At 36.9% G+C, this 25,362-nt stretch overlaps 2 protein-coding genes across 2 annotated transcripts; both read left to right on the top strand.

Moving 5' to 3' along the window:
• Nucleotides 1-1,976: 1,976 nt before the first annotated feature.
• Nucleotides 1,977-14,162, top strand: LOC107734257 (calpain-2 catalytic subunit-like). Its single transcript, XM_016546171.1, has 20 exons — nt 1,977-2,248; nt 2,527-2,596; nt 4,095-4,213; nt 4,667-4,800; nt 5,483-5,651; nt 5,755-5,838; nt 6,022-6,107; nt 6,270-6,338; nt 6,423-6,583; nt 7,037-7,206; nt 7,313-7,324; nt 7,640-7,851; nt 10,161-10,197; nt 10,289-10,354; nt 10,457-10,514; nt 10,600-10,664; nt 10,756-10,824; nt 10,915-10,993; nt 11,106-11,222; nt 14,146-14,162. The coding sequence occupies exons 1-20, from the start codon at nt 2,012-2,014 to the stop codon at nt 14,160-14,162; spliced, it is 2,031 nt and encodes a 676-aa protein (XP_016401657.1). The 5' UTR covers nt 1,977-2,011.
• LOC107734280 (calpain-1 catalytic subunit-like) lies at nt 12,717-24,591 on the top strand. The gene is made up of 22 exons (XM_016546202.1): nt 12,717-12,841; nt 14,349-14,595; nt 15,736-15,805; nt 16,574-16,692; nt 17,343-17,476; nt 17,627-17,795; nt 18,484-18,567; nt 18,656-18,741; nt 18,820-18,894; nt 19,546-19,706; nt 20,500-20,669; nt 20,768-20,779; nt 20,957-21,168; nt 21,277-21,316; nt 21,421-21,486; nt 21,614-21,671; nt 21,762-21,826; nt 22,361-22,429; nt 22,525-22,603; nt 23,512-23,625; nt 23,734-23,792; nt 23,879-24,591. The coding sequence occupies exons 2-22, from the start codon at nt 14,350-14,352 to the stop codon at nt 23,903-23,905; spliced, it is 2,115 nt and encodes a 704-aa protein (XP_016401688.1). The 5' UTR covers nt 12,717-12,841; nt 14,349; the 3' UTR covers nt 23,906-24,591.
• The last annotated feature ends 771 nt before the right edge of the window (nt 24,592-25,362 follow it).

Genomic DNA, 25,362 nt, shown 5'->3' with positions numbered 1-25,362 from the left:
CAGTTGGACATAGTGGTGTATTAGAGGTAAAATATGATATAAATACTGTTCGGTTTCTCGCACAAACCGAACATCAATGTGTCGTCACGAGCCACAGGGTTTAATTTGGATTTGTCTGTGCATGTTTTTACTGAAGAAACAAAGTCACCTACATCTTGGATGCCCTGGGGGTAAGCAGATAAACATCAAATTTTCATTTTTGGGTGAACTATCCCTTTAAACGCGCATTTCTTCAACTAAAAATGGCGCGCTCTCGTGTGGCACGTTTGAGAGTCGTACAAATCTTCATACAATGAAATAATGTTTGTGTTTATTCTCACACAAAATGTTAACGGATACATTTAATATAGCGTACGTCGTGTAGACCTTGTTGGTTAATGTTTTATAATTTAAATCCGAAGGCTGCAGATTCATGTCTCAGAAGATCGATTCATGAAATGAAAAGTAACCCTATCCTTTACCGCACTGAACAAGTCAGGTTGCTTCAGACACATCTGGTAAACGATTAATATAGGCCTCAGAGTTTCAATGTGTTTGCCTGACACTCTACTTCCCTCTGCTGGGCAAGCTTCAAAATTAATGGGAAGAACTTGGTACTTGGAGGAGCCAGAAAAAGACTTGAATCAAGCACTGCATGGGATGTAACTTTAGATAGATCAAAGACTTCAGACAGCATTAAAATGATCCTAGCTGAAAATAACTATATTTTCCTCTGGCAGACCTAACTTATTCTCAAATTTAATATATATTATATTACTTTGTAATAAAATATTATATTATTTATAATGCCTTAAGCTATTGTAGAAGGAAGGCCGTCTATATGTTTCCTCCATGAGTGAGCCTCTCTCTTTGTTGTTGTTGTTGTTTTTGAAGTACAATAAAATAACATTTGAGTTATGAACTACTGGTGAAACTGTTACACAAAAAAATAAAAATAAAGTACGTCTTCAATTCCTCGTTTGTGTGAATTGTGCTCAAAACACAAGAGGGCAGCAGCAGTCCATCATGAAAACATAGATCTCTGCAGCCCTATGATGAACTAGATACAGTTTGGGAGAACTGTGATTGTGAATATATAGGATATTATGCAAAATATGTAAAAGATAATGCGAAAACGACTGGTTGACTGTACATTATCCGGCTTATGCAGCGACTCACCAAATAAATAAATACGAGGACATGAAATATTCATTCGAGTTGAAATTATTTTATAATTGAACCATTATCCTAAAGCTAAGAAAGGAAATACAGCATAATCGGCACACCAGTAATACACTGCACCAGCAATATAGTTATGTTAACTTAATAGTGTATTAAAGTTATCTGAAGGCCATTTTCACTACAGTCGTTAATTGAGGCACACGATAGCACCAGTTGCGTTTGTACGGACAAATCACGCACTTTCTCACTCAAAAAAAGTATGGGATATTAGCTGGATGAGGTGGATATTTACAACCCACTGCTGGAAACAAAACAATCTGCACAAGCAGCTTGTGAACGATTCTGAACTGCAGGTAAAAACAATTTATGTCCATAACAGTTTTTTAAACATAATATATCAAAGTATGCCCCAGTGCTGAATGAAAGGCTAGAAATGCCCCTGGAACCATTCCCACTGAAAAGCAGTATGTCCAGATAAAAAGTGCTCAAACCCATGTAAAACCAGCCAACAGACCGACTTGTCCAAGCCAGGAGACCAGAAAGCCTAGCTGAAGCTCCTTTCCCTCAGCAAAGGCGGTCTGAGGTATAAACCAAAAAAAAAAGTGTATACGCTTCCAGTGTAAGAGCAAAGACGTTCAGCGTTCTGCTCCTTTTCCGCTGTGCTGCGTCCAGCTGTTTTTAAACAATAAAAGAACGCAGAACGCGTCCTCTGCGTGTGTGAACGGCCCAAAAATTACAGGCTTAGGACCACGCCTGTCCTAGAAGGAGGAGTGGGTGAAGGCATAAATGCAGAAATTTTTCACTGTCACGCTTTACAGCTGCAAAGGAGCACAGGGCAAAAAGTCAGAAAATGTCCGGCGTGGCATCCACACTCGCCAAGAAGAGAGCCGTGGCGGCTGGCTTTGGAACGAACGCCAATGCGGTGAAGTACCTGAACCAGAACTTTGAGAGTCTGAGAAGTGAGTGTCTGAGCCGTGGGCAGCTTTTCTGCGACCCAACGTTCCCAGCCGCTCCCGAATCTCTGGGCTTCAACGAACTCGGTCCACGATCGCCAAAAACCAGAGGTGTTGTGTGGAAAAGACCCGGGGTGAGTTCCTGTCAAAGCAACATAAATGTAGTTTTATCAAAGTAATGCATCATGTAGGTAACCAGTTCATGTCCTAGGTAAAATGCGTCTCTATCTATCTATCTATCTATCTATCTATCTATCTTTGTCATTGTGGCATGAAGCATTCAACTCTTGGTAATGTGATTTTCATAAAAGGCAAAATATGCCATTGCCAACACATGACTCATCCCATGAGTATTTAAATGGAAAACTGGCAACATAGAACACATTTTCAATGCTTTTTACCATTTCTGCAGGAACTGACCTCCAATCCTGAGTTTATTGTTGGAGGGGCTACAAGAACAGATATTTGCCAAGGAGGTTTAGGTAAGCAAACGCCCCTGCTAGATGCAGATCTAACTGATTTAAAAGTCCACAAGGTGTTTGTGTTTGTGTTTGTGTGAGATTAACCAAATATGTCTTGCATTTTATGAAGCTCTCTTGGAGTTGTTATTCATTTTAACTTTATTGGGAAATCCCCTTTAAACATGTGGAAACATTTTAAGAAAGCACACCCAATGTCTTTGAGTATTCTGTTCCCCTTTAAACAAGTTTGCACGCTCTCATAATGAATTAATATTGCACTGCCGTCTAATTCTCACTATTAAATGAGACCCTGTAGGTACTCACACATCAGAGAAGTCTTTGTGCACTTTTTGGGAAAAATACTAGCCACTGCTGTTTTCAGCTCGCGTATTTGTTTTACTTGCAATGAATCTGTTTAGCCGGGTGGAGAAATCCTCATGAAGTGGGGTGTGATTTGCACCATTGCATAACACAGAGGGCGATTTCCTGTACATTTGACATTTGCTAGACATTTTTTGTAGATTTTACTTAATTACTTATTTTTGTGTATTTGCCTAAATATTCATTTCTTTACAAAAATTATTATTTTTGTATTTATTAATTTAAGTTTGATTTTATTATTTTTTTTTATCATTTTTTTTTATTTAGTCAGTTTGAGATCACATCATGTGCATAGGCTTGATTTAAGGCTCATGCAATACTTGTAGCCTCGCTAAACACTCCAGAGAGGCATAAATTATTATTAAATGAAATGGTTTCTCAGTCCATTGTTTTATAGTGCGAAATAGAGCTAAGATTGTTATGGTACTGGTTGAGGAAACTGCAAATCAAGCCTGCCAGTTTCAACGTTACTATAGTAACACTTTCAGTGTTGTTGCACATCATATCATCAGGAACATATTGTCATAGATGTATGAAAGATGAAAGCTGAGTCATTCAACTGAAAAGGAAACCGTTTTTTAGCTCAGTGAGTTGTGGGCATACTCATTTCAAAGACTAGTCAGCTGACATGTTGTGGAAGAATCTGAAAGGCGGTTTATTTAGAGGCATTCAGCTAAACTGAGTCGTCTTTGTGAAGATTATGGAATGCACAGGATTTTGGGGCGGGACAAAAAATGTAGGCCTACAAACAAACCGCTGGAGGATTGAATCTCAGCATTTGCAATTGAGCATGTGGGAAATTATCTTAAAGGGATAGTTCACCACAAACATTAAAATATTGTCATTATTTACTCACCTTCATGTCATTCCAAACCCTTTTGTTTTCTTTCTTCTGGAACATAAAAAAAAAAATTATGTAGTTGATTGCTCTTTTCCAGTTCAGTTACAAATCATGGAGACTGAAGCCTTCAAGTTTGAAGTCTTAATATTTTTAAACTGCTTTAGCTTATTTGCATTCTTCATTTCTGTGCTTTGGTAAAATGTCAATGTTCCTTATTAACGTTGATTATACCTTTGTATATGTAAATCTGGTAAAGTTCATCAAACTTTCACAACCACAAGAGTTTCCTTTCTGCAGGTGATTGCTGGCTCTTAGCGGCCATTGCTTCCTTAACACTCAATGAAGACGTTTTTGCTCGTGTCGTACCATCCAACCAGGGCTTTGGGCAAAACTATGCTGGAATTTTCCACTTTCAGGTAAACAAAGTAGATATGAAAGTTACATTGCACTTGGACAGCCTGTGAAGAGAAATATGTTGAATAATTGGGATGTTTGCAGAGAGATTACGTTTTAAGGAATGAAGCCTTGATAGGAGGTTGATAAAGCATTTTGGGTTAGAGTTTGCGAAGTAGTTGCTATTTTGTTCTGGGAGGTTGCTTGCTGCCTCTATGTGCTCAGCCTTACTGTATTTTGAAATTCCACTTTTTGCTGCGCCACTGAGTTTAATTATATTTAAGCATTTAAATAATTTCCGGATCATAACTGTAAGTGATGCCAGAGATTATTCACAGGCCTTTCAGATGTAGCAGACATATCAGTCTGTGCTTTGGCTCTTGATGCTGAGCATTCATGAGTTATGAGGTTGTATCTTAAGTCTAATCTGCTGTGATTCCTCCCTAATTTAAGTAAATTTGTTTTGCTGGTTGCAGTTGTGGCAGTTTGGGGAATGGGTGGATGTGGTGGTGGACGATCGATTGGCCACTCAAGATGGAGAACTGCTGTTTGTTCATTCCGCCACAGGCTCTGAGTTCTGGAGCGCCCTGCTGGAGAAGGCCTATGCTAAGTGAGTCATATAATCTCCGCTTTTGTTGGGTTTGGAATGTGTTTGTCTTGCATCATTACAGCCACAATTGCTGTCTAGCTTACATTTTAGAATCGGTCTATTTGTTTAGTCTATTTTTTGCTTTAAAATAGTCTATTAAAATTATTATAATTAATTCTGCTGAAATTATTAAAATAATTATAATAATTTTTAATTTAAGAAATGTATACAAACTAAAAGTTTTGAAGTCTAATGCTAACCAAGGCATTTGTTTGATCAAAAATACAGTAAAAACAGTAATATTGTGACACATTATTATTACAATTTAAAATAACTGTTTTATATTTTTATATATTTTAAAAAGTAATTTATTCTTGTGATGGCAAAGCTGAATTTTCAGCATCATTACTTCAATCTTCAGTGTCACATGATCCCTCAGAAATCATTCTAATATGCTGATTTGCTGCTTAAGAAACATTTCTTATTATTATCAATGCTGAAAACGGTTGTGCTGCTCAATATTTTTGTGCAAACCTGGATTCTTTTACCTTAAATGATAAATATGTGGTTACCGCTTTGCAGAGTGGTCAGTCATCATACACATGTAGCTCACAAATGTTGTACAATACTTTTATACCCTATGTTGGTAGTCTGTTTCACTCTTTTTTTGCACACATGTGTGACACCGTGTTCTCTTATTCAGAGTGAATGGATGTTATGAAGCACTGTCTGGAGGTTCCACCACAGAAGGTTTTGAGGATTTCACTGGTGGGATTGCAGAAATATACGAGTTGAAACACGCCCCGTCCAACATTTTCCAAATCATCAGGAAGGCCCTGGAATCTGGAGCTCTGTTGGGATGCTCCATAGATGTATGAGCTCTTTAGCACACAAACTGATGTTAAAGGATTAGTTCACCCAAAAATTAAAATCCTGTCAGATAAGATACAGTAAAATAATGCTTATTTTACATAGATCACCAATGCAGCAGACTCTGAGGCCATCACTTATCAGAAGCTTGTGAAAGGACATGCCTACTCTCTTACTGGATTAATCGAGGTTCGTCATCTGAGTGTCTTTCATTTTTTTAGGCTCCCTTTGCATTACTGTTCAGATAATGCCTTGGATTAGAATAAATTCAAATGATTTCCTGTGCATTTGCTTAGTTAAAGGAGACATACACTAAAAGTAGCATTCTACTTGTTAACATTTATATGTATAATCTATCTATAATCTTGTCAGGTTAATTACCAAGGCCGAAAGGAGAAGCTGGTCAGAGTTCGTAATCCTTGGGGTCAGGTGGAATGGACGGGGGCCTGGAGTGACAAGTAAGACCCAAAAATTCAAAACAATATTAATTTATCAAGAGGTATATTTACTATATCATGCCGTTGCATACGTTTGTAATGAAGCTGTTGTAGTGTTAAACAGTAGTATATTCACAATATAGCTGGACCTAATTTGACCGTAATTATGTCTGCGTATTTTAGCTCTTCTGAGTGGAATGCTGTCGATTCGTCTGAACGTGAGAATGTGAAAGCAGAAGATGGAGAGTTCTGGTAAAATTCAGTTAAAAACCATACAACCGCAACACTGAAGCTCTTTTTGGCACAATTATTCACTACCTGTTTGCACTTGTGTAGGATGTCATTCTCAGATTTTGTGAGGCAATATTCTCGCATAGAGATCTGCACTCTGACCCCAGATACGCTGACGTCTGACTCTGTCAATCACTGGAGTGCATGTAAATTTGATGGCACCTGGAGAAGAGGCTCTACGGCTGGTGGATGCAGGAACAATCCATGTAAGCATGTTTATATTCTGTAACCGACCAAAAGGTTTAAGTGGGCGTGACATAACAGCATCAGCTCAAGTTTGGAGAGGGACTGTCTTATCAGTGGCAGAGTCAACTTTTTGTTCACTGTACAAATTGTAAAAAAATAAAATGGCTTTGCACCACAGAAATAAATTACATTTTAATATATATTCAAATAGAAAAAGATTTTTCAATTTAAATAATATTTCACAATATTACTGCTTTTACTATATTTTTTATTTATCAAATATAATATTACTGTTTTCATTGTACTTTTGATTTTACTGTATTTTTGATTGAGTATAAGAGACTTCTTTTAAAAACATTTAAAAAATCACTTTTGAATGGTAGCATATGTGAAAAAAATTCATGTGAAATATGCAGACTAAAAAACTGTAACCTGTTGCTTTAATTGTCATCTTAATTATTTGTCTTCCACAGACACCTTCTGGATGAATCCTCAGTTTAAGATCAAATTGGAGGAGGAAGATGATGATCCTGATGATGATGAAGTGGGCTGCAGTGTTGTGATTGGCTTGATCCAAAAGAACCGGCGTAGGCTGAGGAAGTCTGGAGAGGACATGCACACCATTGGCTATGCCATCTATGAGGTGGGGTTGCTAAGATACAAATGTTTATGTCTCTTTTGTTGTAAATTTAATGACATAACCTGTGAAGGGCGCTGTTTATACAACTATTCCTTTTCTTTTCTTCTAGGTGCCTCCTCAGGTGAGCACAATGGAATAACTTTAAAATCATTTCTGAAAATTGAGAGAATAAACATAAATAGTAATAATGAAGCATTTGAAATATATTTTGCTAAAAATACTGGTCAATAATATCCACAGAAAAACATTCAAAAGCACCAAGAAACCACCTAGTAATGCCCTAGAACCCCCCAAACCACCCCAGCAACTGCCGGGTAACCTCCCATAACACCCTAGTAGTGTTGACTTTTGCTCAGGCAAACACCACTCACATTTTCTTCAGAAAATGTATGAATCTGGTTTATTGTCCCTTTGGTTCTTGATCACTTCATTGCAGTTCCACGGGCAAAAGGACATTCATCTGGATAAGAACTATTTCCTGACCCATGCTCAGAAAGCTCGATCAGAGACCTTTATCAACCTTAGAGAAGTCAGCACCCGCTTCAAACTTCCTCCTGGAGAATATCTCATCGTCCCATCCACATTCGAACCGCACAAGAACGGAGACTTCTGTGTGCGTGTGTTCTCTGAGAAACAGTCTGAGATGCAGTAAGGATTGTCTCTTTTTTTATTACCTTTATTTAACCAGGAAAGAGACGCACTGGAGTGCCAAAAGGAAAAACTCCTTTTACAGGAGTGTCCTGGCCAAGATAGCCAAGTCTGCATATACAAATAAACAACAAAGTTACAACATACAGTACTAAAACCGACATACAAACATATAACCAATTAAAAACAATTACACCCCTTTAATTCACTCTCTAGATTACGTAGTCAAGATTTTAAATAATTATAAGTCACCAAGTTTTGTAACTTCATCTCCTTTTGGAGAAGATTCCAATCTGAAGTGGCAGCATATTTAAGGGAAGTTTTACCAAGTTCACAAAGATTATCATTTGATTGAGAACGTACTGAGTAATTGCCAGACAAAGTCCTTTGAATAAAACAACAGAGATAAAATGGTAAATAACCCAATATGACTTTATATATCAATAGATACCAATGCATTTTTTTCCGAATACTCAAAGAAGGCCATAAAACTCTTATGTATAGTTCACAATGATGTGTTGAAAATTTACAATTAGTTATAAATCTCAGAGCATCATGGTACAATGCATCCAAGGAGGCAAGAAGATAAGAGGGAGCATGCTGATCCCCATAATCGAGAACTGGTAGAAAAGTAGCGGACACTAATTTCTTCCTCACATTGAATGAAAAGCATGACTTATTTCTAAAATAAAACCCTAACTTTTTCTTACATTTTTGCCTCTAATACTTAATGTGTGAACCAAAATGTAATGTGTTATCAATAATAATACCCAGGTATTTGTACTCTGACACTGAAGTAATTTGGCTCCCCTGAGAAGTCGGAAGAAATATATATATATATATATATACTGTGCATCTTGACATATTATTAAATAGGCTTAGATGGTAGGACTATCAGAAAATTTTGTTTTGTGGTTCATTGCTTATTTAAAGGGAAAAACCCAATGTGTACAGATAGAAGGTGTTCAGTCATATCCTCTGGAGGTTGTTAAGGGAGTCCCACAAGGATCTGTGCTGGGGCCATTATTATTCAGCATATATATATATATATGCTGACTCCCTTAACAACCTCCAGAGGATATGACTGAACACCTTCTATCTGTACACATTGGGTTTTTCCCTTTAAATAAGCAATGAACCACAAAACAAAATTTTCTGATAGTCCTACCATCTAAGCCTATTTAATAATATGTCAAGATGCACAGTATCAAAGGCCTTTGATAAGTCAATAAAAAGTCAAGCACAATGTTGTTTATTATCTAAGGACTCCACAATGTCATTCAAAACTTTTTAAATGGCCGTAGTAGTACTAAGCCCTTTACGGAACCCGGATTGGTTAATAGACAAAATATTATGACAGTTTAAATACTGTGTCAACTGTTTGCTAACTAGATTTTCCAAAGGTTTTGAGAGAATACAGAGCTTATATGTAGGTCTATAGTTATCCATTAAAGAAGGATCACCCCCTTTTGACAGGGGAACTACAAATGCTGATTTCCAGATCTTAGGGAATGTATTAGTTAATAATGAAAGATTAAACAGACACGACAGCGGTCACCACTAGTTTTAAAAACAACGGAGCAATATGATCAGGACCTGGCGATTTATTCACATCTAATTCTTTTAAAGCAGAACAAACATAGGAGAGAGTAATTTGTTGAAAAGCGAACTCTCTTGTCCATAGATTACGTTCAGCTTCAAGGAATTCTACATTTGAATTTATGTAATTATATGTTTGAAATAAAACCCCCATGCAATAAAATAACTATTAAAACTATTAAACATTTGCTTTTATCTACAATTTTTGATAAGCTCTTGATAAGACCATGTTTAAATTACTTGTAGTGTCTTCAACATATGATCAACCAAAACTCTATTACTTTATTACAAGTGGTCCTAAGAAACCTGCCAAGAAATGACAAAACATGTAATTATTATTATTAATAATAATAATAATATTTTTGTTTAAATAATTCTGTGGTCTGAAGGAAATTGTTATTTTTGCTGTTTTTCTTTCTTTCTTTCTTTATTTATTTATGACCGTAAATTCTTATTTTTCCTAGAGTTTGTAGTCACAAAAATAGTTGGTCAATATAAAAAAAAGTAGATAAATGTGGTCTGTGTGTGTGTGTGTGTGTGTGTATATATATATATATATATTTGTTTTTTGATTACATATTTATATGTATATATTATTATTATTATAAATTTTTTATAAGAAGGGGTGCCGTATGACCTGTGAGATTCTCCTTTCTATGTGATACACCAGTAGGTTTATCTACTGTCTCTGTCTCTCTTATTTCCTCCAGACAATGTGATGACCCTGTAGAGGCAAACATAGAAGATGTAAGTCCCATTTTCCTGTGTTCCTCTTATAATGCTACCATTGACTTTATTAATGTGAACATTATCAATAACCTCTTTTCTGACTCCTCAGGAGGCAGTGTCTGAAGATGAGGTTGATGCTGGCTTTAGGGGACTGTTTACTAAACTTGCAGGAGATGTGAGTTATTTTAGACCCTGCATAATGTTCATGAATTACCTTGATAAACATGAAACATGTTTGACCAATTAAATATAAAAATAATGTTTGCTCTTCCCTAAGGACATGGAGATCTCTGCCACTGAGCTGCGAACAATTTTCAACAAAATAGTCGCAAAAAGTTAGTCTTTTCTTTATATATATATATATATATATACATTGTATTCATAAAGACATTAAGTAAACAATTTGTCTTCTGCTTACAGGAACAGATATTAAGACAGATGGTTTCAGTTTGGAAACATGTAGGGTCATGGTGAACCTCATGGATGTATCCTTTACAAGTAGTTTAAAGATACATTTCTGTTTAACTTCTCAGTATTTCTGAGAGTCATAAGCAGTTTGACTTAACTCTAGTGCAGGAAAGTGGCAATGGTAAGCTAGGGTTAGCTGAGTTTGCCACTATTTGGAAGAAAATTCAAAAGTATCTGGTAAGTTTGTCTTAAGTGTGGCATAGAAATTCAAAAATGCTACTTGCAAACCTGATGGGTTGTCTTGGGCTAAAATCCTTGTCTTTTTAGGTCATTTATAAGAAGAATGACATGGATGGGTCCGGCTGTATGAGTACACCAGAGATGCGAATGGCTTTAAAGCAAGCAGGTTGACCTTCATTTAAACTTTTAGTTTTAAAATGAGTTTTTAATGAAGGAGCAGCAAGTGAAACTTCAAAGTAACCTCAAAGTAACTTGATTTATTGGTAATCATTGCACAGGATTCTCTCTGAATGACTGCATTCATCAGAATCTGGCTGCACGCTATGGAGACGCAGACATGAAGATCGACTTTGATAACTTTGTGTCCTGTGTGATGCGCCTGGAGATGATGTTCAGTAAGAACGGCTCTTTTTTTTTTTCCTGATTGGTTGAAATATGTTTCAAGAGTGTTAATTACAGGTTTCAATGTAGGTCTTTTTTTTTTATTATAATTGTATGGCTATGAATTACTTGAGGTTTGTTGACCGCATTGTTGTTCACTACATTACATACTTTAGAATAAACAGACGATATCGTCCGCTGGTGTGGACGCTAATATAGTTATCTTTATAGTAATCATTCTTGGAGTGAGCAGGCCTTTAGACTTTTTTTTTTTACTTTCAATTAATAATGTAAGTAGAATTTGAAAATGTCTTTCAATGTGTTATGTCGTCTTGTACCGTGAAACCGGTATAATTTTGAAAAATACCGTGATATAAATTTTTGGTCATACCGCCCAGCACTACTTGGATGTGAACATTTTTGGCCAGTAAGCGACTACATGACAATGCTCTGGCAATGAATCAAGCATCTTGGTTTTGTAAGCAAGCGCAAGAAAATGTAAAACCAACAGTAATATTACAGACCTAATGAAATCGCTTGACAAACTCAGGATGTTTTACTTGTTGTGTGAAAAATTAAATGTGATGTATCATAGGGGGGGAAACAGCCACATAATAACAGCCAAGAAACACGATTTGCTATTGATAATCTTTGCAGGTGGTATTAAAAGCCACAAAGCTGTAATTTTGATTCAATGCACAGAATCTGTTCAATCTATTTGTTGTTGTTGTTTGTTTTTGGTGAACTTTATATTTTTTGATGAAATTTAATATTCAAGCCTGAAACCAAGTTTTGTTTTCTTTGCTGCCTTGCAAGCACTGGTATTTCCTTGTGTAAATTTAAATCTAGTTTGTATTATGGACCATTTGGAATTTATATGCATACAATATACAGCCTTGTTGCTGTAGAGAAACAAATAAAGTTATCTTTTATTATTTGTACCATGATTTTCCAGTGTGCATGTTATTTAGTGGCTATCAGGGGTGTCGACTTCTTGAGAATTTCTGTCAGTAATTTTCGCTACACAATCTTTTGATGTTTGCCTCAAATTGTATTTTGGCGAAGATTTTAAAACGAGCTGTTTATTCATAAACTCGTACGAACTTACCTTTACCTTTATGGAAATACAAACGGATGACAGAACCATAGGACTTAAGCGCAGCGCTGAAAAGGGTCTATAGTCTGAAAAGTCTATAGACATACTTGAAATCACTGTTGAAATATACACTCTAAAAAATGCTGGGTTAAATATAACCCAGCATTTTTTTAGAGTGTAGGCCTACTGTTTGATACAAATAACATATGCTGTGATATGATGCATAAAAGAATGTAAAAAGAATATATACTTATTTATAGATAGTGTTGTTTTTATTTCCGTTAGAAAAATTATAACTAAGGGATCCTCTCAAATCCACCATAATACGGACCCGTTATTTGTAAAGCACTTTACCGGTATCTCGTGACAAGTGCACTTGTCGGTCTCAGTGTTTATCGCTCCGCCTCCTCTGGACTCTGTCTGGACACACACACACAAGCTTTAATACACTAGTGCAGCGCTTATCTTTCGGGAGAATATAACTGTATATATCACACATCCCACACAGAGAAGAGACTGACAGGACACAGTTGCAAGGCAAGTTTAGCGGTTCTTGTATTTCTGCCCTCAGTGAATCCTGTCGAGATTTATTTCGTTCTCTTCTGTCCGTGTTGCTGGACTCCGTCGGCCTGCTGTTAGTTTGTCGCATTGAACACATTATTCAGTGTCAGATATGCATGTTATGCTCGTATTGAAGCTTGAAAACGTATTAGGCTTATGTACTGTCGCTCGAAAATGCAGTTGAAATTAATCATTAAATGAACCGCAGTGATTTGCGAAGGTTGAATGGAGTTACTAAGACAACACGACAAAATGTTTGGCATGCCATACATTTTAGAAATGAAATAATGTACAGAACAACCATAGACACTTAATAAATCGCCACTAAAAGTGTTTTTTAAAATGTTACATATTATGATTGTGGTTTAAAAACGGTTCTGTGGTGGATTTCTCTTAGTTTTAATAGTTTTAGTACGCTTATTTAAATACAATGCAGGATGTGGTTACACTCGGTGTGATTTGTGTTGAAATGAATGGGAGGCCCTCAGTCTGTTGAGAGTTTTGAGGCCAGCAGCACAATGCAGTCATTGATACTGAGAGATAAAAGAAATATGATGCTAATGCTGTGACAGTCTATACATAAAATTATTTGCCATACCAATATTTAAGTCTAAAAATTGAGTGAGATTCTTGTAAAGCAGATTATGAGTCTACAAATAGTGCAGCATTCATCACAGTTATCAAAGACAGCATTTAACACCAGACCTTTTGCATCTGTTTTGTTTGCATTTTTAACCTTATTGATATGGAATAATATTTTTAAGTAATTTTTAGTAATCTTACGGATGCCCACAGCCTTCAATGGAGCCAAATTGTATTTGGACACTAAAGTTAGTGTTAAAATATTTAGTAAAATTGCCTTAGAAACTAAATATCAAAGCAAGTAGCATCTGCAAGCAAATGATGGACAACTTTTCTCTTAACGAAACATTTTTTGGGCCATTTTTGCAATTACCAACTGTCGAGTTCATCACATTAACATGTTCCACTAATGTTTAACAACCACAAAGTACTAAAAATACTTTACATATTTTTTTACACACTTTATTCATTGTTTTGGTCATGGTGATGATATCCCATAAACCTTCATGTAAGGTACAACTGTCAATAGGGCAGTACCCTTTTAAAAGGTACTAATATATATGCCTTAGGTACTAATATGTACTTTTAAAGTGTTAATATGTACCTTTAAGATACTAATGTGTACTATTTAGGGGTGAATACGGTACGAAGATGTCATTTTTAGCCCCAGTGACAGCTTTGTACTTTTTTTTTCTCAGAGTGTATGGTCTTCTGAAAGCAAGTGTGCATAATTTGCATTTACATGTCAATTCAAGAGTTTTTTGTTTGTCTTTATTTATTATTATTATCCAAAACACAATGCAATGTACTCAATGTCTACACAAAATTATTTAAGTATTTGTATGAATCATTTTGCTATCAGTTTTGCCATTTATACCCGCTCTGCATCTCACGACTCCAGCATGTTCTCATACGGAGGAATCTCGGCACAGATCAGTGCTAACAGGCTAAAGGCAGATGGCGTGGGCTCTTTTGAGCAGGCTTTACACTTCCAGAACCAGGACTTTGAGGCCCTCAAACAGGAGTGTTTGGAAGGGGGCTACCTGTTTGAAGACCCCTGCTTCCCCGCCGAACCACCCTCTCTCGGCTTCAAAGAACTTGCCCCGTATACCTCTAAAACCCGTGGTGTGGAGTGGATGCGCCCTATGGTGAGGGGAAAAGATTTCTTTTTACACTACCTCTTAGTCTCTTATACTCAACAAGGCTGCATTTATTTGATCAAAAATACAGTAAAAACAGTAAAATTGTGAAATATTATTACAATTCAAAACAACTGTTTTATGTTTTAATATATGTTAATTTGTAATTTATTCCTGTGATGGCAAAGCTGAATTTTCAGCAGGCAGCCATCACTTCAGTCTTGAGTGTCACATGACCCACCCAATCCTTGCAGTTCATAGTCAGAATGTTTATAACTGCACTGACCCCTCCTTTCTCTCTATTGCAGCTGTTGTCCCGATTATAAAGTCACATACACATGGATGTTTCTGTAGACACACTTAGTCAGAGTACACGTTATTCCTCCTCTAAGGTGGCTTCATGTATATGGCTCATTGTTATTTCCTTACGGAATATGAGTATGTTTCTCTGGCAACATAGGAGTGGCAGTCATTCCAAAGCCTGTCTTTTTTTTTTTTTTTTTTACATAATACATGAAAATATCTTATTTTCAATTCCAGGGTTATTATAGTTAACTAAAACTAAAACCATAAAAAATGTTACTTGAAATAAAATAAATGTTAACTGAAATAAAATAGCTTAAACTTATTTTATCTCAGCTAGTTGACAAAGCAACTTTTTTTTTATTTACTATTATTAATTATTTACTATTATTATTATTTACTATATTTTTGATGTACTAAAATAAATACAACTAAAACTGAAAAAAAAATTTTTTAAACTATATCGATGAACAAAAATAAAAAATAGATAAAAAATTCTGAAAACTTTAAAATTACAATGAAAACAAAATACAAAAATAAAAACGTTTTATTATTATTAAACTATAATAGTATCCTAATGATGCTAAAATAACACTCTTCCATACACTGATCCCCCCCCCCCAAATAAAAATAAAACACAATTTAACAGATTTTTTAACATTTTTCCCTTGCATGCAATTAATTAATTAATTAATTAATTAACAACCATATGGGTTTGTTACAAAATGAGGGTGGTTTTTTTCATTTTTGGCTGAACTATTCTTATAAAGTCTTGATTTATTCATACAAAAATCTTTGGGTTGCCCAATTCCACTCTCAGCCCCTCTAATCCCTCCTTTCCTGCAGGAGCTCTGTGATGATCCTCAGTTCATTGTGGGTGGAGCATCACGGACAGACATTTGTCAAGGAGCTCTGGGTAAGTTTTCTGGTTGTACAAAAGTCATCAGTATGCATAGTTTCTAAGTGTTTTCTTGGCAGGATGAAATGATTCTTTGGCTGTAAAGCTCAAAGCGTGAGTTACCACAGAAAGAGCAGCTCATATAACTGACCTGAGGCGTGTCTGCATGACTCATCCACTTCCCACTGACCTTGAGTCAGTGCATGTTTGTAATTGTGCCAACTTATCTCAATCAATGTGCATGTCAGATATTTTTTTTTTTAGTTTTTATGTTACCGCCCTTGTACAGTATATTTTGCTTGCTATTAAGCTAGTATAAGCTAGTATCAGTTATATAAGTTACACTTCCAGGCAAAAGTCTGCACACACCTACTAGTTATATTTTCTCTGTTTTACAGTAATAGAAAAGTCATCAAAACTAGCATATGACACTAATGGGAATTATTCAAATCAAAACAACTGAAAACTCAACTAGCAGTGGTAGTGTATGGTCAGCCTGCCACTGGCCTCTTATGGTTTCTTTGGCTGTGAAAAATTCCTCTGCTCTGAGGTGGAGATCTGACAGGAATGGGTTTCACACAGGCCTCACAGAGAAAATAAACCCCACCCCTTTCTCTTTGTCCCCCTGCTGGCTGTAGATTGGTAGTTCAACTGCTGTGTTTTATTAAAAGACAAAATATTGGTAAGCATTTTTTTCAGGGATTTTGGTATTGCAGTTTAAATTGCTTTTTGAATTAGTGGCTTTATTATATTTCACCCTGCCTCGTCTTTTTTTTTCTTGGCCAGGTGACTGCTGGCTCCTCGCTGCTATAGCCTCGCTGACTCTCAATGAAAGACTCCTCCATAGGGTCGTCCCTCATGGCCAGAGCTTTCAAGATGACTATGCTGGAATATTCCACTTTCAGGTTCTGAAACACATTTGCATGCTCTAGAGCACACGGCATGTTTTGCATGTCTCCTTAATCAAACACACCTGATTCAGATCATCAGCTCATTAGTAGAGACTCCAAAACCTGAAATTGGTGTGTCAGAGAAAGGGGACATGCAAAATGTGCAGTGTAGGGGTGCCTCCAGGACCAGGGTTGGGAACCACTGCTCTAGACTGTTCTTGTTGAAGATAAATAGGGTTTTGGATTTAAATATTTATGATTAAATGTTTAAAATAGTTTCAGAAACAAATATTAATGTATGTTTTTTTTTTATTATTTTATAAAAAATATTATTATTGTTATTCATTTTAATAATTATTTTAAACATTTTTTTACAATTGTAATTTATATTATATTTCATGGTCAATTGTCTATTGTCAGGAGTGTAGCCAAATATGAAGCACACAGAAGTCACTTTCACTCAGCAAATCTGCGTGGGGAGGTCTTTCACACACCCAGCATGAATTCCTATTAAAATTACGTATTTTTTCCTGCAAAAAGATGCCAAACAACAATAAATGTGATTGCATCTTTAATCTGGCGTCCTCTCAGCCATTTCCTCATACTGATCACTGTGCACCATCTGGATGTTCAGTTCATTACGTTTGCTTTTTTCTGTTGTGCAGTTCTGGCAGTTTGGTGAGTGGGTCGACATTGTGATTGATGATCGGCTCCCGGTCAGAGACGGAGAGCTCATGTTTGTCCATTCAGCAGAGGGAAATGAGTTCTGGAGTGCCTTGGTTGAAAAAGCCTATGCTAAGTATGTCCTGATAGACATTTTGGTAGGCCAGCAAAATATGTTCTTACCAAGAATCATTTACAAATTTGGACTGTCTCTGTATTATTTAAGATTTTACCATAGTTTAAGCACAGTCTCCTCACTTGTGTGTGTTTGTTTGTTTTGTACCAGGCTAAATGGCTCCTATGAAGCTCTCTCTGGAGGATCCACCACTGAAGGTTTTGAGGATTTCACCGGAGGGGTTTCAGAGATGTTCGAGCTCCGCAAAGCTCCAAGAGACCTGTACCGAATCATCAGCAAAGCCCTTGAGAGAGGTTCCCTGCTGGGATGCTCTATTGATGTGAGAACTTCAATTAGTATTTCTTTAGACGTTGTTTGATATACATTTATTGATGTACATCATTCTAGATTTAGGGTGCTTTCACACTTCGGTTTGCTCGATTGCCTGGTCCGAACCCGAGTTCGATTGATCCCCATGCCCCAGCTGGTTTGTGTTCATACTGTGTTTTTTGGTACCGAAATATGGTACATTTGCGTCATCAGAGTGGCAGCTGTTTACCCCTGTTGCAAGGTAACGACTACGCAGGAGACGGCAAAATGAATGGATGCTTGCTTGCTTCATTTTTATACCTCAGATTTTGAAAATTTTGTTTCATTTCCAAAGCGCAAACACAGATATAAATTCTCTCTGCTGCAGCACGTCAGACACGCTTATCAGGAAAGCGAGTGAGTAAACGCATAAATACACAGTTTGACCAATTCATACATTAATAGCAGTTCACTTCCATGTTTTCACATCAGAAGCGAACCGTACCAGAGTTCGCACGAACCGTACCCCACACCACCCTTTTTAGGCGTACTCGGGTACGGTTCGTGGGTGCGCACACGAGTTTAGAAAGCAGCGTTCACATTTTCCAAACCAACCGAACTCTGACGTCAAACGAACCCGGATGCGCACCAAAAGTGCTAGTGTGAAAGCCCCCTTAGATTAATATATAATTAATATATTATTTATAATTGTGTACCAGATCACCAGTGCCTTTGACATGGAATCTGTGACGTTTAAGAAGCTGGTTAAGGGTCATGCTTACTCAGTGACTGCTCTCAAACAGGTAACGCTCCCAGTATATCTGGCTCATAGACCGTTTAATTAGGAGTTTAATTATATGTGCCTTCATGTGTGTGATCTCTCTTTGACAGGTGGAATTTAGGGGTTGTACAGAGAGGCTTATTCGCATCCGTAACCCGTGGGGTCAGGTTGAATGGACGGGGGCCTGGAGCGACAAGTAAAAAATAACACAGAAAAACTTATTCAGTTCAGCCCAAGTCATTGAGTAAGAAGATTGTGTATGTTTCCTCTCCAGCTCCCCTGAATGGGACGAAATCGATCCATCTGAGAAGGATGACTTGCACTTACAAATGGAGGATGGAGAGTTCTGGTGAGCTTTATCAGCAATAAAAATGAAAGGAATAGTTAACCCAAAAATGACATGGATGAGTTTGTTTCTTCATAGGAGCAGATTTGGAGCAATTTAACATTACATCACATGCTAAGCAGTGGATCCTCTGCAGTGAATGGGTGCCATCAGAATGAGAGTCCAAACAGCTGATAAAAACCAAAAAAGTTGTCTCACTTCAGGAGAGAATCAGGAGAGAAATATGCACAGATCAAGCACCCTTTAGTGAAAAACAGTTCTAAACAAGTATGTTGGTGGATGTTGATGTGAGAGGACAACAGGTGATGGACTGGAGGAATCGTTATTTTGGATTATGGACTCGTATTTTGGGCAGAAGCGACCGTTTAAAGTTAAAACATCTTTCTTACAAACATGCAGCTTTTCACTTGATAAGACATTAATCAATAGACTGGAGACTTATGGATTACTTGTGGATTATTGTGATGTTTTTATCAGCTGTTTGGACTCTCATTCTGACAGCACCCATTCACTGCAGAGGATCCAATGGTGAGCAAGTGATGTAATGCTAAATTTCTCCAAATCTGTTTTGATGAAGAAACTCATCTGTATCTGTTTTTATTTTTGGGTGACTTGAAACATCAGTAGACCAAAAACAGCTCCCTTTTTCCCCAGGATGTCGTTCAGTGAGTTTTTGCGGCAGTTCTCCAGGCTGGAGATTTGTAATCTGACCCCTGATGCTCTGATTGATGATGACCTGAGCCACTGGAACACCATCAATTTTCACGGTGCCTGGCGGAGAGGTAGTACCGCAGGAGGCTGCCGAAACCATCCCAGTGAGTAAGGCCCCTGTTTACATCCAGTGATTTTATCAGCTGAGGTCATAGAGTGGCTGTATTGTTAGTCGTACTGGACGTCTCTACTGCTGGAGACATTAGTGGGCTTTACAACTAGCCATAGGTTTAGAAAAATATGATCAAAATTCCAATTGCCAGTTTTGCTTGTAAAATTACAATATTTGGATCTACACTACCATTCAAAAATTTGGGGTCAGTAAGATATTTTAATGCTTCGGAAAAAAGTCTCTTATGCTCACAGAGGCTGCATTTATTTGATCATAAATACAGTAAAAACATAATATTGTAAAATATTACAATTTAAAATAGCTGCTTTCCTTTTTTAAATGTATTGTAAAATGTAATTTATTCCTGTGATGAAAAGCTGAATTTTCAGCATCATTACTCCAGTCATCAGCATCACATGATCCTTCAGAAATCATAATATGCTGATTAGGTGCTCAAGAAAAAAATTATCATTATCAATGTTGGAAACAGATTACTTGATGGATGGAAGTTTCAAAAGAACAGCATTTATTTGAAATAGAAATCTTTTGTAACATTATAAAAATCTTTACTGCAACTTTTGATCAATTTAATGTGTTCTTGCTGCATAAAAGTATTAATTTCTTTCAAAAACGATCCTACTGACCACAAACCTTTGAATGGAAGTGCATTAAGCAGCATATCACAAACAAGTTGAACAATTATTAATGCATGAATCAAACTCGGCTACCAGCTTTATCTGGAATTTGAACCCATAACTGGTACGTGTTCCTGTACTATTTGGCAGACACATTCTGGATCAATCCACAGTATAAGGTCACACTGCTGGAGGAGGATGATGACCCAGAGGATGAAGAAGTGGCCTGCAGCTTTCTGGTGGCTCTACTGCAGAAAGACCGCAGACGGTACCGCCGCCACGGACAGGACATGCACACCATCGGCTTTGCTATCTACGAGGTGAGGAGCAAAATCGGTTAAAATTTAGTTTATAGATAACTTTGTTTTAGAAAGGGGGAAAAATGCCTAATTGTTTTCTTCTTTTCTCCTTCTTGCAGATTCCTGAAGAGGTATGAACCCATGTAAACAATCTGTTTGTTAAATAGGTATGCCTACATCATTAAGGCTTGTATACTTCCATAAACAGGTCATTTATTTTTAAAACAAAAGGTTGAGTTTCCTCTAGATTATTCACAGTGGAATAATTTAGCGTACTGCACAGATTTGTCATTTCCGTCTGTCTGCAGTATGCAGGCTGTCAGAATGTGCACCTTAAAAAGGACTTCTTCCTGACACACTCATCGTGCGCCCGCTCTGAGACCTTCATCAACCTGCGGGAGGTGAGCACTCGTCTCCGCCTGCCTCCCGGTGAATACATCATCGTCCCCTCTACCTTTGAACCCAGCAAAGAGGCTGATTTTGTCCTACGAGTCTTCACTGAAAAGCAGTCACAGACAGAGTGAGTGTGTGTTCTTGTTTAAGTGCTTTACGCGTTTTCTTGCAGAACTGGAAAGTTTATTCTATAACGATTTAATCTGTTGTTTTTCTCTCTCTCTCTCTCTCAAAGGGAGTTGGATGATGAGATTTCAGCTGACCTGGAGGATGAGGTAAGATTTTGGATCTACATCGTCAAATAAACCTTCAGACAAAAATGAGATGCTGTATTCTTTAGACTGTTGAATAAACATGGCTCTTTTGCTTTTTCTTGTAGGCAGAAATTACAGAGGATGACATTGATGACTCTTTCAAGTCCTTGTTTGCGCAGCTGGCTGGAGAGGTGAGTGAATATATAAAGCAGCGTTTTTTGTTTTGAATGAGAAGCTTAGGTTTAGATAAAAAATGGTTCTCTAATGTTAGAATATTGCAAATAAATAATAACTTTTGAACATTTTTACTTGTTTTAGGATATGGAGATATCTGTCCGTGAACTCAGGACTATTCTCAACAGAGTAGTGTCCAAACGTGAGTAACACACAATTTTTCTTACACTTGGGGTCAGTGCAGTCAAAATGAACCTGTTTATCTAATCTGAATGAACCGTTTCTCTCTCAGACAAGGATCTAAAGACAGATGGCTTCAGCATGGAGTCCTGCAGAACTATGGTCAACCTCTTGGATGTATCCTTCACTATTTAAAAGAGTATTCTGGGTTAAATACAAGTTAAGGTCGTTGACAACATCTGTCATTCTGACGATTACTATGGAAAATCATTTTAACTCATTCCTGAGTTGGTAAAAAAAACAGCAGTAATTTAGTAGGGACACTATGGCATGTCCCTACCAATATCCAGTGACTACTAAATTGTCCCTAACAATCATTTTGATCAAACAATTAAATGTCTGTGTCTGCTGTTATGTCCCCACCAATGCCAAAATCAAACATACACCCTTGGCAAATGCAGTGGAAGTCTATATTTAAGAAATTCTGGATGTTTAAAATCAGAAACATGAAGTTCATATGCTATGTTTACTGGCTTTAAATGCCGATGACAGTAAAAATTTGTGCAGAAAGTTTAGAAGTATATGTCAACCGTATAAGAAACATTTATTCTGGTATATTGGCTTGCTAAATTATTTTCTGTGGTAAGTAACATCATGCCAGTTGTGATCAAACAACCTGCATCTGTTTTTACTCTTGACTCCGTTCATCAGAAAGATGGTAGTGCACGGTTGGGTTTAGTAGAGTTTCAGATCCTCTGGAACAAAGTAAGGAAGTTGCTGGTGAGTGGGTGAGATTTGCAAATTATATGATTTGTTTTATAGATTCTTTAATATAGTGTTCAAAAGAAATATTTCATGCTTTCTTTTCCACTCAGGGGATCTTCAGAGAGTTTGATATTGATAAGTCTGGTACTATGAGCTCTTATGAGATGCGTCTGGCTGTAGAATCAGCAGGTAAAAGAGGCACTCATTTCATTAATTGGCACACGATCACAAACAGGGTGCAAAAACGTGAATGAAGGGTGTTCATAAATATTTATTGTGAGTCATGATTTTTTAAAGGGGTCATATGATGTTGCTAAAAAGAACATTATTTTGTGTATTTGGTGTAATGAAATGTTTATGCGGTTTAAAGTTAAAAAAACACATTATTTTCCACATACTGTACATTATTGTTTCTCCTCTATGCCCCGCCTTTTGCGTGAACATTTGGGCGGAGATATGCAAATCTTCCCACACAGTGACGTAGACATGTGGGGGCTTGTTAGAACGAGCCGTTTTAGGTAGGCGTCGTTGACTCTTAACTTTTATAAAGAATATCTCTTTGGATTTGAGACTTTAGTCTTTGCAACTTTACAGATCTTCTTTATGCACCAAGAGCTTGTAACACTCCAAAGTTGAAATCGCATCATATGAAAATATTTTTATTCAGCAAGGATGCATTAAATTGAACAAAGGCATTTATAATGTCACAAAAGATTTATATTTCAAATAAATGCTGTTCTTTTGAACTGTCTGTTTGTCAAAAAAATCCTGAAAAATATAGTAATGGCTGCTGAAAATTCAGCTTTGTATCACAGGAATAAATAATGTTTACAAAATTCAAATAGAAAACAATTATTTTAATAATATTATTTGTAATAATAGTTCACAATATTACTGTTTTTACTGTATTTTTGATCAAATAAATTCAACCTTGGTCAGCATAAGACTTAAAATATTATACATATTACATAAAAAATATTAATATTACCAACCCCAAATTTTGAATGTAAATATACATGAATAAATTACATAAACGAGTGTCACTCTGAGGTTTTCTCTGAAAGACCATCCTGACATCCTGTTAACTTTCTTTACAGGCTTTAAGCTCAATAACAGACTCAACCAGATCCTTGTAGCCAGATACGCTGAGAACGAGGTCATCGATTTCGATAACTTTGTCTGCTGCTTGATCAAACTGGAGGCCATGTTCAGTACGTGTTTCTTTTTGTATAACATGGTGCCTCTTAATATAGTTATATTTTTAAATATGAAACACTTTATCCCAGTGTGTTTTTCATAGTCTTGCACTTCCTTTGTAGGATCTTTTCAGCAGTTGGACAACGATGGAACAGGAACGGCTGAGATGAACCTATCTGAGGTGCTCTGGCTTGATTTCTTGATATTCAAATGTCAAAACAAACTATTTACAGAACACTAATCACTCATTCTCCTTTTGTTGTGTAGTGGCTCTTCATGACCATGTGTGGCTGAGGTAGAACACTTTGTGAACGTCCAATTTAAGAACCTGCTGAAAAGTGCCTCAGTGCTGAACTCCTCATGCAACAATCCCGTTTCCACTTCAGCCTCATTAGAATAAAATGCTACTAGTTTTTTAAGGATTTATTTTTCAATCTTAATAATATATATTGCAGTTACACTACAAAGAAACACCCTCTACTGTGAAACACAAGAAACGCTGTCTGAAGAGGACCTCCACTCACCGCTTCTGTAATGACTGAGGAACATTATGTGCATGGGATAAATATATGGGATAAAGTGAGCTTGCGTTTTGTCCTAACAGATTTTCAAGGTTGTCCCAACCTTGATTTTCAAAAGGCTGTCTATGAATAGTGCCATAGGGGAAAAAAATAAACCACAGCACTGCATGTTCTCCTATAAGGTGAACTAATGCATCCTATTAAAAAAGCTTTAGATACACAATGCGTAATTGTGTAGATATTGTCACTGATTTCCCATGATCAGAGCTTCAGAATAAACTCTGTTATACTAAACTTGCATAACAAACTGTTTTATTTCATATGTTCTGAAAACAAATCCAAAAACCTGAAACGTCCTTACAAGTGAGTCATAGAGCATTTAATGGTGAATTGTGTTAAACTGAATTCTTAAGAATGATAGCATGTGTACGCCATGTGATTAAAAAAATAAAAGGTAATTTCGGCTTTTTCTCTCACAATTCTGACTTTTTTCCCCTCAAAATTCAGAAAAAAAAAACCCTCAGAATTGCATGATATAAACTTCCTTGCAATACCAAGTTTACATCTTGCAATTCTGTTTTTTGTTTCTGCACCCCCCAACTAGTAATGCCACACTCCCAGACAAGCTGAACATCTTTTATGCTCGCTTCGATCGTGGAAACAGAATCACCCAACAAAGCTGAGCTCCCACCTGACGACCTGCTGCTCACACTCTCCACCAGTGACGTGTGCTCCATCCTGAGCAGGGTGAACGCATATAAAGCTGCTTTATAGCACTTTACCTGAGTGCTCAGGGCCTGTGCAGTACAGCTGGCTGATGCCTTTACTAACATTTTCAACCTCTCCCTGGCCCAGGCCATTGTCCCTACTTCCTTCAAAACAACCACCATTGTGCCAATACCAAAATATGGTGCTGCAGTGGCCCTTAATTACTTCTGCCCTGTCGCTCTCACGCCAATCACAGCAAAATGTTTGAAAGGCTGGTACTCTCCCATCTGAAAACGTGCCTGTCCCCAACACAGGACCCATTTCAGTTCACATACAAACCCAACAGGTCAACTGAGAACCGGATAAAAGCAACAAATATGTCAGAATGCTATTCATCAGTTTCAGTTCTGCCTTTAATACTGTGATTCCATCTAATGCTGGGTACACACTAAAAGATTTTTAAAATCTTATAATATCTTCAAAATGTGAGAGACCACAAACATGAGGAAAAAAAATCCTAGA

This window comes from Sinocyclocheilus rhinocerous, unplaced genomic scaffold, assembly GCF_001515625.1.
Source record: "Sinocyclocheilus rhinocerous isolate Xijiao unplaced genomic scaffold, SAMN03320098_v1.1 scaffold730, whole genome shotgun sequence".
Lineage (NCBI taxonomy): Eukaryota > Metazoa > Chordata > Actinopteri > Cypriniformes > Cyprinidae > Sinocyclocheilus > Sinocyclocheilus rhinocerous.
Note: the sequence above shows the minus strand (reverse complement) of the source record. Positions and strands in the feature narration are given on the sequence as shown.